Source organism: Poecile atricapillus, chromosome 6 (assembly GCF_030490865.1).
Source record: "Poecile atricapillus isolate bPoeAtr1 chromosome 6, bPoeAtr1.hap1, whole genome shotgun sequence".
NCBI classification, from domain to species: domain Eukaryota; kingdom Metazoa; phylum Chordata; class Aves; order Passeriformes; family Paridae; genus Poecile; species Poecile atricapillus.
Window position 1 is genome coordinate 20,112,727 of NC_081254.1, and position 17,160 is coordinate 20,129,886.

Sequence of the window (17,160 nt, forward strand, 5' to 3'; positions counted from 1 at the left end):
TGCTGGGAGCAGCAAATTAGGCCACAAAGGACCATAACTGATCTTGCTCAAACTGCAATTAAGTGTCATCATGCTTTCCTGGGTGAATTATTTGACTGTCTCTCAGGAGCAAGCTGAGATTATTGTGTACACAATGTTATTCACCTGACTAGGGTACAGAATAATGATGGAAACTCAGAGATGCTGGTGAAAATGTTTATTATTTTTCCTTGCCTCAGCCAAAAATGGAAGATCCTGGCCCACCACATGGATAGGCTGCCTCTTTGTGTAGAGTCTGGAAACAGATACAACTATCACCAACGCTCCTCTGGGTAACTGGCCCTTAAATGGCTCTACTGCTACCTACAGCATGCAGAGAGTAAATCCACAGTTCCCAGCTTCCCCTGTGCTTATCTTACATGGGTTTTCTTCTTCTGGGATGGGACTAATACAGTTCATTATCAGTTCTGGCATATTGATAAAGCACAGAAAAACTTTTCCCCAAAAGCTCCTATGTTAAATTGAATGTCTTGGGACACAACCCCTTTATTTTAAGAATGAACACACTAGAAAAGCAACTCAAGTATCAAAGTCCTGACATGGAACTCTGTCTCGTTTCAGGTAGGCTGTCCTAACATGATGCAAACAGATCCCTGCTATGTTTCCCCTGTGCAGCTATCAAGTACCAGCTGTGCATCTTGAAATTACTCTTTTCCATGAGCACCTCATTGCCAGCTCTCTCCTAGGAACACTATTACACACCCTGCTCTCACCTCAGCAGAATCCCCCAACGGTAGAAAAACCCCCAAGTACACCTCCTCTCATTTTTCAAAGGTTTGCTCAACTCAGAGTGCCTGGCCACCAGCACTGCAAGAAGGCACACTGCTCTTGTTAGGCCACACTTCGAGGTTTCTGTATATCCCACTCCTTAATAAGCCAATGAAGACTGAGCTGTGGGCTTGGGCAATTAAATTCCCTAGAAGAAACCTGTAAAGGAGGAAGAAAGTAGTGATTTATTCACATGCCAAAAAAAAACCCCAAAACCAACCAACCTGGACCATTTTTAAATGCTGTAGAAACCCAAGTGTTGCCACAGAAAGCACAAGGCATTTGCAGTCCTGTTGCTCCTATCTGTGACTAAAACTGGCACATAAAGCTGGAATGTTCAAAGCAAGATTAGGTTGACCTTAAGACCTAACACATTCATACACATGAGTTGTTCTCTAGTGACTTTTGTTACTTGTATAGTGGGAGACCGTGATTTGGGTTTTTTCCTGGTACCACAACACAAATCACAATAGTTTCTACAAGAACAGAGACATCTGGAACTACAGCTCCTTTGAGAAGAGTAATAAGGCAATACATTTTGAACTTTAGTTATCTTTCCGTACAGTAACTTTAGTGTGAATAATAGATTGAATACATCCTCTTACACAGTATTTTTTATTTCTGCAGCTCCAACATCTTCAGAAGGTCACAGCATTACACATTCTGCATAATTACTAGAAGTATGCAATGTAAGCAGAGAGCTAAGGAAGGCTGGGTAGGTCACTTTCTGCAGTGCTACCCAACTCAAAGACAATAAGGGATGCACAGCTCCCAGCAAATCAACTGAAACAGTCAGATGACATCCAGCATTGATTCAAGGGTGCTGTTGAGAAACAAATGAACATATTGGCTGCAACATACCTGTCCATGTGCAAACTGAGGATCTGTACACGCAGTCCCAGTAAGTAACCACATGTGAATTTGTGCACTTCTTGAAGAAGCTGTGCCATCAGAACTGCCCTGTGGTAGTACTGTAAGGCCCAAGACAGTCTCAAGGCTTCAAATCAGGCCTTTGGACATGCTGTAGGATTGTGGAGCATCAGTGATGCCTGGAAAACTGTGATAGCAACACAAGAGCCTGTTCTCCCCATGCAGACATGCTGGAGTTGCAGTTAACAAGGGAAAAAAGCCACCAGGCCTTATCCCAAAGATATGTTCCCTATAAAAAAACCCTGAGAATCAGACCTGAAGAAGCTGTTCCTCTATCATAAATATCAGATAAATAGCAAAGAGGTACATATGTTTTAAGAGTAGCAGAAGAGTCCCCTTTCCACCTAAGAGAGTCTATTAAGTGCTCAAAGTTCCAGTAGGAACAGGGTCTCAGCCTCCTAGAATTTACTCTTCATCTCACTCACTGTACAACTGCAGTACAATGGAAGGGAAGTAACTTATGTAAGCTACAGCCAGTGCCTTATCCATGAGGCCAATCCTTCCTCACCCTGTTGTGTGCCAAGTAACACCAGCCCTGGGACTTACACTCATCCTTCACAAGAGCCTCTTGTTCCTGAGCATGCCTCTGGCTGCCAAAGACATGGACAGACTACTGGTTTGACCTGGGTGCAGACAGGCAGCATCCATCCCCAAAGTCTGAACTCCTCTTCCACCACAGAAATAACACAATCCTGGCACAAGTGAGAGCTAATGCAGTATATGGGCTTCTTGTAGGACAGGAAGTTCATTAGTCACTGATTACATGTTTCCAGCTGCAGCATTCAACACATCCTGGGAACTGTGCATTAGGACATTGGTCCCACACCAGAGAGAGGAAGCTGTTTTCCCCCATGGCACGACTGCTAAAGCAGGACTGATTCTTAGAGATACCTGCAGTTTTTTAAAAAAAGAAGAAAGTAGCAAAACGAGAGTTAAATATGTCACATTTTCATTGAAAGTGAAAAAGTGAGATCACCGACTGTGGCAAGAAATGTCCTCAACTCTTTAATTTTTCAGCAGCTTATAAAGGTGAAAAGCAAAGGGAGAACAGCCCGAGGACCAGGCAGCAGCTGCTGATGACTGAAGTCTGAGGGAGCTCAGTGCTGCTTTTCCAGCACCCCCAGTAGCTCTGCCCATTGTTACACAGGCGATTACAACACATCTCCAAGTAAGAGGCAGGGAAGCCTATTAAAAGCCATTACTGGGTCTTGAAGAGAAGTAATTAGAATAAGCTCCAATAGCACGGGTCCGTGGGCAGCCACCCTGGCGTGACAGGCGGGTGCTGCCATCACCGTGGGCTGCACTCAAGCTGCTGACCACCTGTAAGTAGCAGCTAGAGAGTAATTATTAGTCATTAATAATCCATAAACTTGGTGTCCCATGATTCATCTAGGGAGTCCTGGCACAACTCTAAACCTCACAGCTGTAACAAAGGGAAATACTGTGTTCTCATGACTGTTTTGTTATTAGGAAACAAGTAATCACTCAAAATTTGAGGGTAATCAGACCTTCTGAGCTTTAACAAACTTATCAGACTAAGAGTGATCACTCTGAAAAGGATGAACAGAATAAGGAACCCATATACTCCTCATTTCAAAGGCTGCTGTTCAAAATTCTAGCTGCTATGTCTTGTTCCAAGTCATACCAGAACTTAAGAGTGAGAACTTGAAAGGATCCAGAAGTTCTGGCTTCTAAAATGACCAGCAGCTCATAGATTGTGACAATTTTGGCTGCAAAGCAGCCTTTTAATCTCAGTTTTATGAAACAGAAAAAAGCAAAAAGGCTTTCTAGAGTTCTGTACAACTCTCCTAGTCCCCTTCCCCAGGAATGGGCTTTACACAGGGTAGTACTACAAAAGCATTTATTTTTTTCTAAGTAAAGTTCCAGGGCTATACAAGGGACTGGTGACAGCAAAATCCAGTCCACGCTCCCTGTTGCAGATGCAAAATTTTCAATGAAAATAATGAGATCAGGTTTTAAGTCTTTAAAGTAAATGATCAATTCTGCCTGAGAGGAAAAATGTTGGGTTTTTAGTCAAGGACTTTGGTAAACCAAGCCTCTAAGAATTTCCTGCATCAATCAGTTCGTGCTGAGAGGCGAAATGGAACGGAATTGCTGAAAGCAGCAACTAAGAGACCATTGGAAAACACCTCCCCTTCCTCTCTGTATTTACTGGGGCTTTCAACATTTAACTGCTGCCATTGGTAACAGCTCACTTTTGAACTATGAGGCCAAGGGAAGAGCTTGAAACTTACATTTTGCAGAGGCTATTAACAATCTGCCCTACCAGCTACTGTGGTTTGTTTGCATGAAATATTTCAAGATAGCCAGACACTAATGTTTCCCAAACTCCAACCTTCACAGCAGCTGCTGCAAACACAGAACCAAGCTCAGGAGGACACCAACAGAGTGATGAGAAAGTCTTCAAGGAAAACTGAGTATCTTGAGCAACATATAGCCCCATCCAGGCCATGTGGACACTGACCATCCTGTGGCTGGATGAGCAGTGGCCCCACCTCAGAGCTGTCAATGCCTTTCTTGAGCCAGAAGAGTGACTGCTGGTCCTCTAAGATTTCTGAGCCAGGGTGGGAAGACTAACAGCCTAGCTCTAGGGGATCCCCCACTGCAGCAGTAGCACAAATGCCTGTGAAAGCTTCACCTTTGCACATTGCAGAAGACCCAGCAACCCACCACAGAGCCACAAGTGCTTTTTCATCACTTCAATCCTCTACTGATGCTGTCTGAGAGCTCAGCAAAACTCCATGCCACAAATAACAGCCTAGCTGCTAATGATGGGGTAGAGTTAAGTGTGTTTATCCCTTGTTGTCCCATCCTGGTGCAACAGAAATTCCTGCTAGAGGTGACCTGAGGAAGTCAAGTGAACAGCATCCTGTGACCCTTCACTGAGGTACTTGCCAAACTAATAAGTTTCAGTGGTGGTGGTGTGATATGACCTTGAATGGAGACAGAAGAGGAGCTGTCTGTTAGAGCCAAGCAAAACACCATGGGCACATGGGAAGGAGCACCAGACCTCATGCTTGGATGGTTTCCTTTAAATAGACAGCTCCAAAAAGCTCCTGTGATTTTCATAAGGATTAATACAGTCCTATTAATACAATCCTGCCTAATACTGATGAATCACCCATCCTGAGATCCATTTCTTGAGAAGTTTATGGCAGACATTGAGCCATAGCAGGGGAACTCTCAGAGCTTCAGCCAGCTCTGCAGCAAGGCTATATATATATATATATATATATATATATATATATATATGTATATATATATATATATATATATATATATGTATGTGCCCAGAGCATGATGCTACCAGCAGCTCAGGTCCCGCAGCATGAGAGGAACAAGGTAAAGAGGCTGGGGACCAACCTATTGCTCCCAGAGACAGAAATCAGTCTGTCTCATCAAGGGGAAGGGCATGCAAACAAGAACTGAGAGAGAAAACAAGGAAGAAACCACAGAAGGAAATGGAAGGCAATGCCTAGGGCAGGAGACCAAGCAGGGCACAGGTAAGGAAAAGAGCAGGATGCAGAATGGCAATGGGACCATGATGAAGGAAGAAAAATAGAGGGATGGACAGCAGACCTGCTCACTCACAGGAAAGGACAACAGAAGCTCTTGCAGCTGTCAGTCTTGTATTACTGCACACATGCTTCAGCCTAAACTCCTAGTTCAAGGTTTTTACATACACTCTGGAATGGGCTTCCATACACGAAGACTCTAAAACATACGAGCAGTGCTATTTTTAACTTCACTTCATGATGTGAATGGGTAAGAAGTCATGATTTAAAAATCTGGGACAGCAGTACTGCTGTTGCTGTATAGTTTGCAGACAGGAAGAGAAGAGGCCTGTGTTGTGGAGAAAGACACTGAACAGCTCTCAAAAAGTGTAACAGACTTCTGCTTCTTTGTGACAAAGCCAGATATGTTGGTGAACACACCAAAACAAACAAAACTATCAAAAAGTTTTTCTACAAGTATTTTTCAGGCTTTTTGTAGGGGGAGAAAAACTCCCAATTCACAGTATTCATTTTCAAGTGATGAAGAAGCTACAATTTCCAAAAGAGTTTATAAAGATTGCTTAAATGTAAAATAAATTATATATATACACATATATAAAAATACTTTTTATCTTCCCTCTGTCCTAAAAGCTTAGTAAAAAAAAGTATTTCTCTCCCTGTCCTGTGGATATTCTCTTCTCCACAATAAGTATTTTCATTATGCAGAAAAAGGTGGTCTGCTATAATTTCGTCCAGTAGGTGCAAAAAGGAACTTATGCCCAAATGAAGCAGACAAAATGGAAAAAGGAAGCTTTTTTTTTAAAGTGGAAATAAACTGTAAAACAGAAATTCAGAAAAATGAAACTTAAGTGAATGTTGTTCCAGTGGGAAACAAACTCTATCTCTGGTAATCCCTGAAAATATAATGGAAATAACATGTTTGATTCTGAGAACTTCAGATTTAGGACTTTTCCAAGTTATGAATCCAAATGTCACTCCCAAAACAGAGTTAAATTGTGTTCCTTTTGCTTTCTAAGCTCTACGTTTTCCTGAACAACAAAGACAGCTATGAAGTGACCTTAAAAGAAAAGAAAAGGTGCACTTAGACCCCACCAAGAACTGCTTCCCCTGCTCCCCCACCCCAATCCCTCAAAACCACAAAAACCAAAGCAATCTCTCTCTCCAAGAGCACCACACAGTCCCTGGTCTCTGGATGGCAGAGTCTGGAAGAACACCACGTACCAAGGCATGGCAGGCTGAACATTCCTGTCTCCCCAACCCCAAGCTGAATGCTCTGACTGCCAGCACAGCTGGGCAAGGAGTGACCTTGTCCTGCCTGGGCTGAGGCGAGCAGAGCTGTGGCTCTGCTATCCAGGGCTCCGAGCTGTCCGTGCTGCTGCTCACTGCCAGCACTGACCTGCTCCCCCAGTTCTTCAGCCACAATGATGAGTGTGCACATGTGAGGATGCTCACATTTGCTTACCTGCACACACAGGTGGATTTACACACATCCCCAATAACCTAACTTACAAGGAGTCAATTGTCTACCGAGAGACTGCTACTAGAGAAGTTACCCAAAGAATAAAAAATAAACTTGTTCCTTTCTGTGCTAGCTTTCTCCATAAAATACAGGCCTGTGATTTTTTTTTTTTAAACAGCAGAAGTCTGTCTAGTTATTTTCTTGTTTCACTTTCAATATTCTTCAGCCTTAGTTCATTTCACAGGCCAGGGAACAGAGATGATTCTATGATTCCACTGGATCTGGCTCAATAGGATTCTTTCCACCCTATTTCCCAGATGTACATTTGATTTTTTTTTTATGTTACCCCTGGTACAATAATCCTTCAGCTTGCTGTTTTACATTGGCTCTTTTCAGCCCCTTGTTCTCCCTGCAGCAGAGCTGGAAGGCAAGGAACTGAGGATCCCTGTTCTGAGCCAGCCCCCTGCATGTTTCTTGACCACGTTGGCTAACAGAGGCTCTGTTGTGCTCTGCACTGATAGAAATGCCCCAGCCAAGGGAGTGAAAGGCAGAGGATAGATTCATATTATACAATGTTAGTGCTATCAAAATACAGCTGGACCTAAAGAGCCTATTCAGAAGCTCTAGATCGTGCTTAAAAAGTAAATAAGGTGTCTCAAGCACAGCTGCCTTGAAAATGCAGCTTTAGTGAAACATTTAAGACCATTTTACAAAGCAGTATATGAAGCTGGGTTTGTTCTCTTGGTTTCCTTATGTGCCAGAAGAAAAATGGAAGAGATGGAACTTTTAATACTGATGCAGCATGCTTGGTTAATGACTAGACAAATGACTTAACAATATTTTGCCAAAAGCACGAAACATGCAACTTACTGCCCTAGCTGATGCAAGTTTGAGCTACTTTTAAAGTCTGTCATTAGGTGTGAAAGCTACCCAGGCAAACAAGCCTGGGCACCTGCACCAGTCCTATCCCCAAAAAGGCACTTTATGGACCCTATTGCTGTAACTCCATAATCCCCTCACCTGAGAGCCAAGGTGATGAAATGTATGGACTCTGCCCTCAGGGGAGAGGAAGATGCTGTTGTGTCTGCTTAGTTCTCATGTTACGAAGAACCATTGCAGAAAGCAAAAGCTTGATGGTGAAACAGCTCAGAGCAGCAGCACTGAATTCTTAGGGAGCTGTTCCCTCAGAATAACAAAATACAGGCAACCATAACAGTGCCAGGCTCACATGGGGAAACAGAGCCCTGAACTAAGCTATTGCCAGTGACCCAGGGACAGCACACAGATATCTTTTGTGGCTCTGAAAAGCACAAACTCCCAGCTTCCTCCCAGGAGGAGTCTACTCCTGACCTACTTTTGGCCAAGAGACTTCATCAAGGCAGGAGATAGTCCTTGCCTATGCATAGGAGATGACTGAGAAATGTGTCTGCACACAACTCAACACCAACTGTTCTCCATTAACTTTGCTATGATTTGCTTTTTCATCATCTGTTCAGTTCACGATCTCTCAACAATCATTGAACTCCATTATTAAATCCAAGAAACATTAAAAATGTTTAGCTTTGTAGGGCAATGCGAAAAGAGACAAGCTTATTAAAAAAAAAAAAAAAAAAAAAGGATGGACTGATTGTGAGGAAAGAGCATTGCTGCTACTAACAGAAGTGGTGCCAGTGCATTTGAGATGCCTTACCTTATCCCCTGGCTGTGGTCTCATAAGAGAGACTTGGTCATATCCTCGTCGAACCAAAGCCCACAGTGCATCAAGTTTACCCTGCAAATATGGGAAAAAAAAAAAATAAAAAAAGAGACTAGATATGACAAAGAAATGTGGTGAAAATAGCATCAGATTAAACAACAGGTGGGCTGGTATAGCTTTTCTGTACTAAGCTGTCTGCACACACACTGGTCCTGCACCCTGGCCCCTGTACACTGTTTATCTGGACAACCAGATGATCCCCAGTGGGGTAACACCCAAGATGCAGAAAGCCAAATACCCAATATGCAGTGAGGATGAGAGTAGATTAATGTGAACAACTCCCTTAAGAAGCACAATTAGACAGGCATTACTTTAAAGCGCTAATCTTACTTTAGGTGTTACAAAAGGCAGAACAAAAATACAGTAGAGATGGGAAGAGAACTGAAGCATGGACAAACACCACAAGAATACCTGCCTAGGAAGGCTTTAAAGTTCACAGATGTTTTTCAGAAACATTCATGCACTGTTTAACTGATCTGTGAGTTAGCAGGGAAGGGAGGAACTCATCCCATAAAGCACTGTTTTGGGACACAGCCATAGATTCCTGGGATGAGCATGGTATGCTGCAGCTTTGACTGTGCTAGCCCTAGAGCTTCCTTCTCTGTAAGCAGAGAAAACAGCTCTTCCCTGCCTTTAGGGTTGTGTGAGGATACATACATTAAAAGACATTGAAAGACCAGATATTATCATGACATGGGAGAATTGAGGAGAAAAATATGGAGAGACTGAGTGACTTGGTCAAAAATCAAATACTACTGTGTTGTGGTTGAACTAGGGGGAAGCAAAGCTGGATCCCAAGCCCTTACCACAATGCAGTCAAAGCAAGAACAGTGTTTTATCTGATCCTTTTCCATGCTGCCTTGAGATGGCAGAAAACAGCATCTGCCCTCCCTAAGGTTTAAGGGATCTGCTGTTGCACCCCAGGCAAGGGTACTTGAAAAACAGCGTGAGATGAGGAAAGGAAGATCTCTGCTCATGCCCTCTACTCTTCTCAAAAAAATATGACAACACAGAGCCAAGTGAAGTACACAATCCAAAACCAGGCCAAGGTGAGGATTACTGGCCACTTTTCTAAACAGGTTCTCTTAGCTCTGCTGGAAGAAAGGCTGTGCTGAAAAAGTGTGATATAGTACTGTGACATGAGAGACTTAAAATAGAGAGGTAAAATGGAGAGTCCAACACATTACCTTGATTGGAGTGTACCATTTTCGCTGGGAAGGTGGTTTTCTCACATGGGGCTTCTTCGGCTTGGGTTCCCATGGCTCATACTCCTGTTCTGGCAATTTAATAATAGCATTTTTGGGTTTCTCCAATTTTGCTCCTTCCTCTGTTGACCCCTTGTCTCCCCAGCGCACCTGATGTCAGGAGAGCACACTGTAAGAAGACACTTCAGCAGTCCCCACCAGCAGGTCATTTCCACATGTATTAATCTGGTTCCCATCTACCATTCTGGTAGACCAAGTGCTACCAGGAATTAAACTTATAAAAGCACCAAACTCCCACTGTAATCAGAAATACACAATTAAGAATGAAATAGTCTCATTCAAAAACTGCTGGAACTACTAGCCTTTGCACATTCTAGTAATCGAAGGTGTTGTGGCAACTCACAGCATGTGGGGCAGATGAGAATCATTAAGATTGGTAAGAGCTCTAAGATGGATTGAGTTAACCCAGCACCACTAAACCATATCTCAGGTGCCACATCCACACACCTTTTCAACACTTCCAGGGATGGTGATTCCATCACTTCCATAGACAGCCTGTTCCAACTCCTAATCATCCTTCCAGTGAAGACATTTTTCCCAATATCTAATATCTTAATATCTGTCTTTGTTGTGTGACATAGCTCAAGCAGAAAAGTGACTCTGCATATAAAAACAATATAGGATCCATGGTGTCATGGTCAGCATACATTCTCAGCATCAAGGATAAAATTCTTCCAAGGAAAATGGTTAAGGATATTAAGACACAACAATTCATCTGCAGTCTTGCAGGAACTTGCTGAGAAGCCTCCCCTGCCATAGAAACCAGGCACTGCATAGACAGTACCCTCAAATATAAAACCAATGGAGCTTTGCCTGAATTTCCTCTGACAAGACAACCGGTTACAACTGCACCAAAGGGTTTGACTGGTGAGATTAAAACTTCTTTTGGTGTTTATCTCATTTTTTTCTCTGGCTCATAATGCTAGATTCATTTAATTATTCATGCAAATTATAGCAGCTTGATGCCTGTCACTTGGACAGCAGGTGCGAATTAAGTAGACAAGCCCTGATTAAATCTCAGCCTCTGGTTCTCTTCAAAAATCACATGAAAACGTAGTGGTACAATTTTCAGTTATTTGTGATGGGATTTATAACATTAAAGAATAAGCCAAATACCTCCATCCTCTTAATCCCACCAACACCTCGACCTCCATAATAAGATGCATCCACGGTTGGCCACTTCTTCTTTGGCAATCCATCTTCATCATCTGAGTCCTGTGGGAAAGACAGGGAGATATTAATGCTGTTCTCACATAAAAATCATAAACTGTGGAAAACAGCTGAACATCCTATGGTCCAATCCTTGGATATGTGGCTTTGTGTGTTATGCTTATTTGCTGACAAAAACTAAAAAAGGCTATTTTCTCTGCAGCTGCAATTTTAACTAGGGAAGCCAGAGAGGATTGCCTATTCCTCTGTCCAGCCTGCTTTTATTTAATAAAATATGCATTGAGCTCCAAAATCCCAACTGATTTGTAAGGAAAGGCAAAGTACAGATGAATTGTACATATACTGTCTTGCCACTGTGCTATGCAGAAAATGCAGTGATGAGTTAGCCCAAATAAATAATTTATTAGTTTCTCTTTTAGAACATAATGTCACCTAACAGAGGAAAAAAGAAAAAAAGCAACTACTGTTGAGTTTTCTAACATGTGCCTCAGACCCTTTTCTCATGTCAGCTGTAACCAATTATTCTACACTGTTTGATACTTTGTGGAGTCTGGCTCAAGCTTTACAGTTTGGAACAGGAGCATCTCACAATTATCAGGGAGATCAGAACCAGAGCAATCATAAAGAATAAAGATTATTTTTCTGGAACATGTGAGAGTCTGAATCAGGAATTAAATTCAGGTTAATTTTTCTGTTCTTGCCTAACTAAAAGCTAGCATATGGTTCTGGTTCAACAAGCCTGGGAATACATCTCCAGCTCTATCATCCTGAGCCAAGAGAAGTAACTGGGATTTCTCACACTCCATATCATTGCAGTAAGTTGAGGCACCTGAAGGTCACAGTCTGACACTCTCCAAGTACACATATAGCTGAGGAGAGGGTACAACAAGCCTCCTACAGTATTTTCTTCATTCCTCAAAACATTGTACCTCATGCTGCTATGAAGATGTGCTTGCTGCTCTTGGACTGGCCATGCACAGTGCTCTCTGCTACTGTTCCCCACTACAAGTATGTTTCTAGAAACACTACCTGAACTTACTTTTTTAATTAAAAAAAACCCCTAACAAACAAAAAATTGAATGCCAAATACTATAGAGACACAAATTACTGTTACATTGCTAGATGGCATTTTCACAAAATTACCCTACATGCTTCTATTGGAATGGAAAAGGAATTAAGAGCCCCAAAGACAATAACAGCTTTTTAAAACCGTGCTTTAATTTTTGTTTGTTTGTATTTACTTCTTAGGTTATGCCCTGGAGAAAGGTATTTCCAACAGTTATTCAGTGACATATGGTCTCAGCTACAGTTCAACAGGTCAGTTCCTAAAGCAAATTCTTTAGTAGGGCCAGGCAAGACTAGAGTTGACATTTGCATTAACTAGTAAGGGGAGTTTGAGTTTTTGGGGTTTTTATTGTTGTAGATTGGCTTTTTTGTGTTTGTTTTACTTTTTTTTTTTTCCTGTTATTTTGTTTTTATCCTAAATTGGGGAAATAAATATACAATGAATGTATTGTGGTTTGGTGTTGTTTCAGGAAGCTTTTTTTGGAGAGTGCAACGAATACAAAAATTTTATCCCATTTCATGCCACATTTAAAGCAGTACCCAGTGAAATGCATCAGCTTTTTAAATTAATTTATATTTTTTTCATATGAAAAATATTCATATGAAAATATGAATATGAAAATAGGTTTTCATTGTGAACATGAAAATTGTATAAGATACTCTGCCTCTTCCATGCAATGTAACACAGATTTCAAGTGTTCATGTCCAACAGCTCTTACTGCTGGCAAGCCTGCCTCTAGCAGGACAGAGTCAATAGCAACAGCTGATACTTTTCCACTTGATAAAGGATTTATACAAAATATCCCTGACACTGAACACACAGCAAAGCAACATTAGCAGCTACCACACAGAAACCTAATGTTGTGCTTTAGAACAAGCTTCACACACCTATATTCGGTTTAATAGTAGCAATACCACACTGTATCAGCTGAAGGGCAGGCCACCATACCTAGGGAGCCTAATACTAAATGTAATGAAATGCCTTACACAGTTACATTTATTACAATGCACGATTATTACAAACCATACTGGATAAAGACAAGGCCAAGAAAAGGGATGGGTAACATCTGTGTTCTGCATTACTCCTGGAGGCTTACATCAGTTCATTCTCTTTGATTGCATTTAAAATTGCAAAGTATCTGGAACTTCTGCAGGGGTGTGATGATGCTCTCTGAAACCTCCTTCAAGTGCAGCATGGCTGCACCTGCAGGCTTTGTGACAGCACTAATCACACTAACCCCAGCATGAATTCTGGTGTGCATTCTGAAGTTAACCTGTCACAGTGCTGCTGCTCAGGACAAGTAACAGGGTCACATACATCTTAGTGGTGGCCTCTAGCAACCTCAAAACAGCAGCTGTGGTTGCCTCCTTATATTCATGCCAAGTTACAGCAAGGTAACAGTAAACCATAAGCTTCTCTTCTGGGGTTTTCCAGAATTTATTTTCCCATTATTTAACTGTCTATGCCTAGGAAAGAAATAAAGGCAGGCTTTTCTCTGGAGGTGCTTTTATTTACTAGTATTGTTCTCATGAAAGTAGTGTGGTGAAACTAAACTGAGGTCAGGGTCAGTAAGTTACTGTCCCCAAAGGAGCTAAATACAATCCTGCCTCAAACAGCTCAAAACCTAAATGGAGAAAGGCTAACTGTCCTTCCAAAGGTCACTCTGCAGAAGAGCCACAGCCAGGGCAGGCTTTTGTCTCCTCTCCTGTAGCAAAGCCACAAGAATGTGGCCTTTGCTGTCCTTTTTTCTAGCTGCCAGATTTCCTTACTACCAATCTGGGCTAAACTCCTGCCGAGAACAATGGCAGCTTTACTGGAGGAGGGACAGCTGTCAGCACAGCTTGAGAAGCAAAGATTTGCTTACACACCTGTTTGATGCACAGCAGAAGGAACAAAATACCACAGGAACTGTTGGCCTGTGGATTTTTGAGTTATGCAACTGTTTTCCTGCTGGATGGAAGCAGTTTTGCTGTATGGATATAAAGAGGCCAGAAGGCAGAAATAACTGTCCTGACCCAGAGGACTTCCTCTCACAGCCTTTAAGGTGTCATTAAGACACCCACAGGACTGACATTCCTGGGCAGCACAGTACACCACAGTGGCTGCAGACAGCGCCACAGCTCAAAAATAGCACACTTACAGGCTCTGGAGGTGGTGGTGGAGGTGGCTCCTTGATCACCTGGAATAAACAAATAATGGAGAAATCTGAGACAATGGTAGGCTTCGTCCATCTCAATACTATGTCCTCCCTGCTTTCTTGCCTGTGTCACAAATGAGTCACTCTGCTTCATTTCCCCCCATTCAATCCTCTCATTAGCCCCATTGAAAATAAACCCAGATGAGATGAAAAATACCATATAATTACTAAGTTAGTGCAAAGTTATTCTCTCAAAGTATGCAGCTCCTCTGAATAAATGAAAGAAATCCCAACTAACAAAATACAAAAAACCCCCTGACTCTTGTCTTTAAAGAGGACCATAACAGCTTATGCACACATTAGTAAATCAATTCCATTACACTTTTATGCAGCAGATTTCAAAGCTGGTTTAAAAGAGGTCTCGATCCCTACAGAAACTTAAGTCACAGTCATGAGCTTATTTAAAATTCTTGTTCAATGTAAAAAATCACATAGGCCTTGAAACGATCAAAAACCCAGACAAGAAAAACTTCAACATGCACTTTAAGTAAATTGTTGAACCAGAGCTTCACAAATGTGGGTTTTTTTAAAGCAAGGTTAACCACCCACTCCAACACTTTAACTCTGTGCTTTGGAAGAGAATAGATGAAAACAAGTCAATAGAATAAAAAAACCTGTACTTACCACTGTGCAGCAAAGGGGCCAAAACCACCACAGAAGAGCCAGACCCAGCAGCAGAAAGAGAATAAGCAGAGCAATGAAAAGGATGGTCCCAGTCAGCTGCAAGCAAGATGATAATTTCTGAGTTACGTTTGTATGTCTCAAAGAAGACAGGAGTCCTGAAGTTACATATTTAGAGTCAGCTTTCCCTCACTACAAGGTCTCAGGTAGATTGTGCAGTCAATCAGTATTATCATTAGGATCACATCAGTATCTGAAGTCACAAAACCAGGGAAGCAGCTCCTCTTTGCAGTGTGCACATGTATAATTTATGCACTGATTTACGGAATGTTTATAGCCCACTAGATTCAAGAAGGTTAAACCTGTATAAAACCCATTCTGGACAAGTCCCTTAAAAGTCCCATACTGTCAGAATGGCATTGCAAGCTACATGTCCACAGACCCTCAGGTGTGCAGAGTAACCTTTCATTCCCAGAGATACAGAACATGCAAATGCTGATATTCAAAGAATGGGAATACTGGAATATTGGAGCTCAGACCTTAGGGGTAACAGTCCACATGTCAGTATCACAGAACAGAGCACAACTTGCTCAGTGCATCAGCTGTCAAAGCTGCCTCTTGACTCAAACCACTCACACAACCTTGGCCTAGGTGATTTTGCAAACCCACCAGTAATGCTGTTTGTTCTTGGTATGCTTCTTAGTGCTGCTTCGACTATTTTAAATGAGATAATGTAATCGTTATCTTAAGCATTTCTGATTCTTAAATTCACTGATCTCTCAGAAGAGAACAGTTAGACTCTGGGGATGCAGAACTAAGGGTCTATACCTTCAAAATCAAAGTTAAATTTTCTTTAAAATTACTAGAAAAAAATCCAAGTGTTAACACTTGAAATGAGCTTTTCAGAGCAACTGACAATCAAAGAGAATCACAGCTCTGATTTTTCTGTGCAAATCTTGATGGATCCTTTGCACTTGAAACATTTAATGTTAGTGCATTCAGAAAACATATTAATTCTCTATTGCTCTGATGAATCAGGTTTTTATATGCTGCTTTCTTCCTGCAGAACATACAGAGCATGTGGCTGTTGGAAAGTAAACATTTGGTTCACATGGGCAGTGGTGTGCCGAGACACACTCTACCATTGGACTGTACTGGGTTCTGTAATGAAATTAACTCTGGTGTTTCAGCTATTTATATATATATATATATATATATAACATATTCTGGGAAAAGAAGCCTCTTCAATGGTAGATTTTCAAATTTGAGAAGAGATTCAATTCACCAGCAATAGGGTATCAGGGAACAGGAAAAACTTAGTAGGAAACTAGAGGAAAGTCTGGGGCTAGAAGGACGTGAAAAGAGCTTGAAGAAAGAGGTCTGTCAATCAGGCTGAAGAAAGAGGAGTTGGCTAGAGAGGAAGCTGTAAGATATTTTCGAAGGATATGTGGGATAAAGGGATAGAAGCCAAATTTCCAAAGTGATTTCTATATGATAAAGTCTATGAAATTCACCTTATTAAATCTGAAACTACTTGCTGAATTTCTATGACACCAAAATTGATGCTTAGCCCCTTCTTACAACAGGGATTCCCTTCACCCTTCTAAGTGCATTTGTCTTCCCCTCAGGCAATGAAAAGGCTGAGGGTGGAAAGTACCAGCTGGTAAGAGCTTTGTAAAGTCTGGGTGAGATCCTGAATGACCGATTTAGGTGGTACCTAGCTCTCAGGCCTATCCCTAGATCTGTCAGGACTGACACAAACACAGCTCCTACTCCATGCTTTTAGGCAGGTAACCCAGAATCCCATATCTGTGTCACAGCATCACCATCCCTACATTGCTCTGTGGCTTTTTGTTAGAGATGTGACAAACAGATCTGTTTCAGGACATGCTATTTGGCTCACCTTCATTTGGCCAAGGAGCAGCTGGATTGCTCCAACATGTGCCAGACTCCCTGCTCAAACAAGTCCTGTTAGAGGACACAGTACCCAGCTGCAGTTCAGTGCAAAGCCCCCCTCTCTGGCCCTCCCATGGGCCCATGTACAACTAACGCATCTGGAAAGCAGACACTTGAAGAGAAATGAATTCCCAATAAAGTCAGTTTGCTGAGAAAAGGGTGAGTAAAAATCAAGCATAACTTTAATAAATATTGTTGCACTCCTTAAAAACAAACCCAAGCAAAGTAGCAATGCAGTACCACTGCTACTATTACTCCAAGCACACATTACCTCCTTGTTTTGTAGCCTTTGTTCCCAGGCATCAGTTTTCCCGTGCTAACTCCACATATAAATTGCTGAGACGTTTGCCAGCAGTAGCTCAGGAGCTGCTGGCAGCAAGAAGCTAAAGAGTCTTCT

At 41.9% G+C, this 17,160-nt stretch overlaps 1 protein-coding gene across 1 annotated transcript in view; it reads right to left on the reverse strand.

The window, feature by feature from the left end:
* Nucleotides 1-17,160, reverse strand: part of ANTXRL (ANTXR like) — a 59,239-nt gene that overhangs the window by 13,321 nt on the left and 28,758 nt on the right. The window contains exons 13-17 of the mRNA XM_058841611.1: nt 14,811-14,906; nt 14,130-14,168; nt 10,870-10,968; nt 9,676-9,843; nt 8,423-8,503 (exon numbers count right to left, since the gene is read on the reverse strand). Of these exons, the coding sequence (XP_058697594.1) occupies nt 8,423-8,503; nt 9,676-9,843; nt 10,870-10,968; nt 14,130-14,168; nt 14,811-14,906 (483 nt within the window). The remainder of the gene's footprint in view (nt 1-8,422; nt 8,504-9,675; nt 9,844-10,869; nt 10,969-14,129; nt 14,169-14,810; nt 14,907-17,160) is intronic.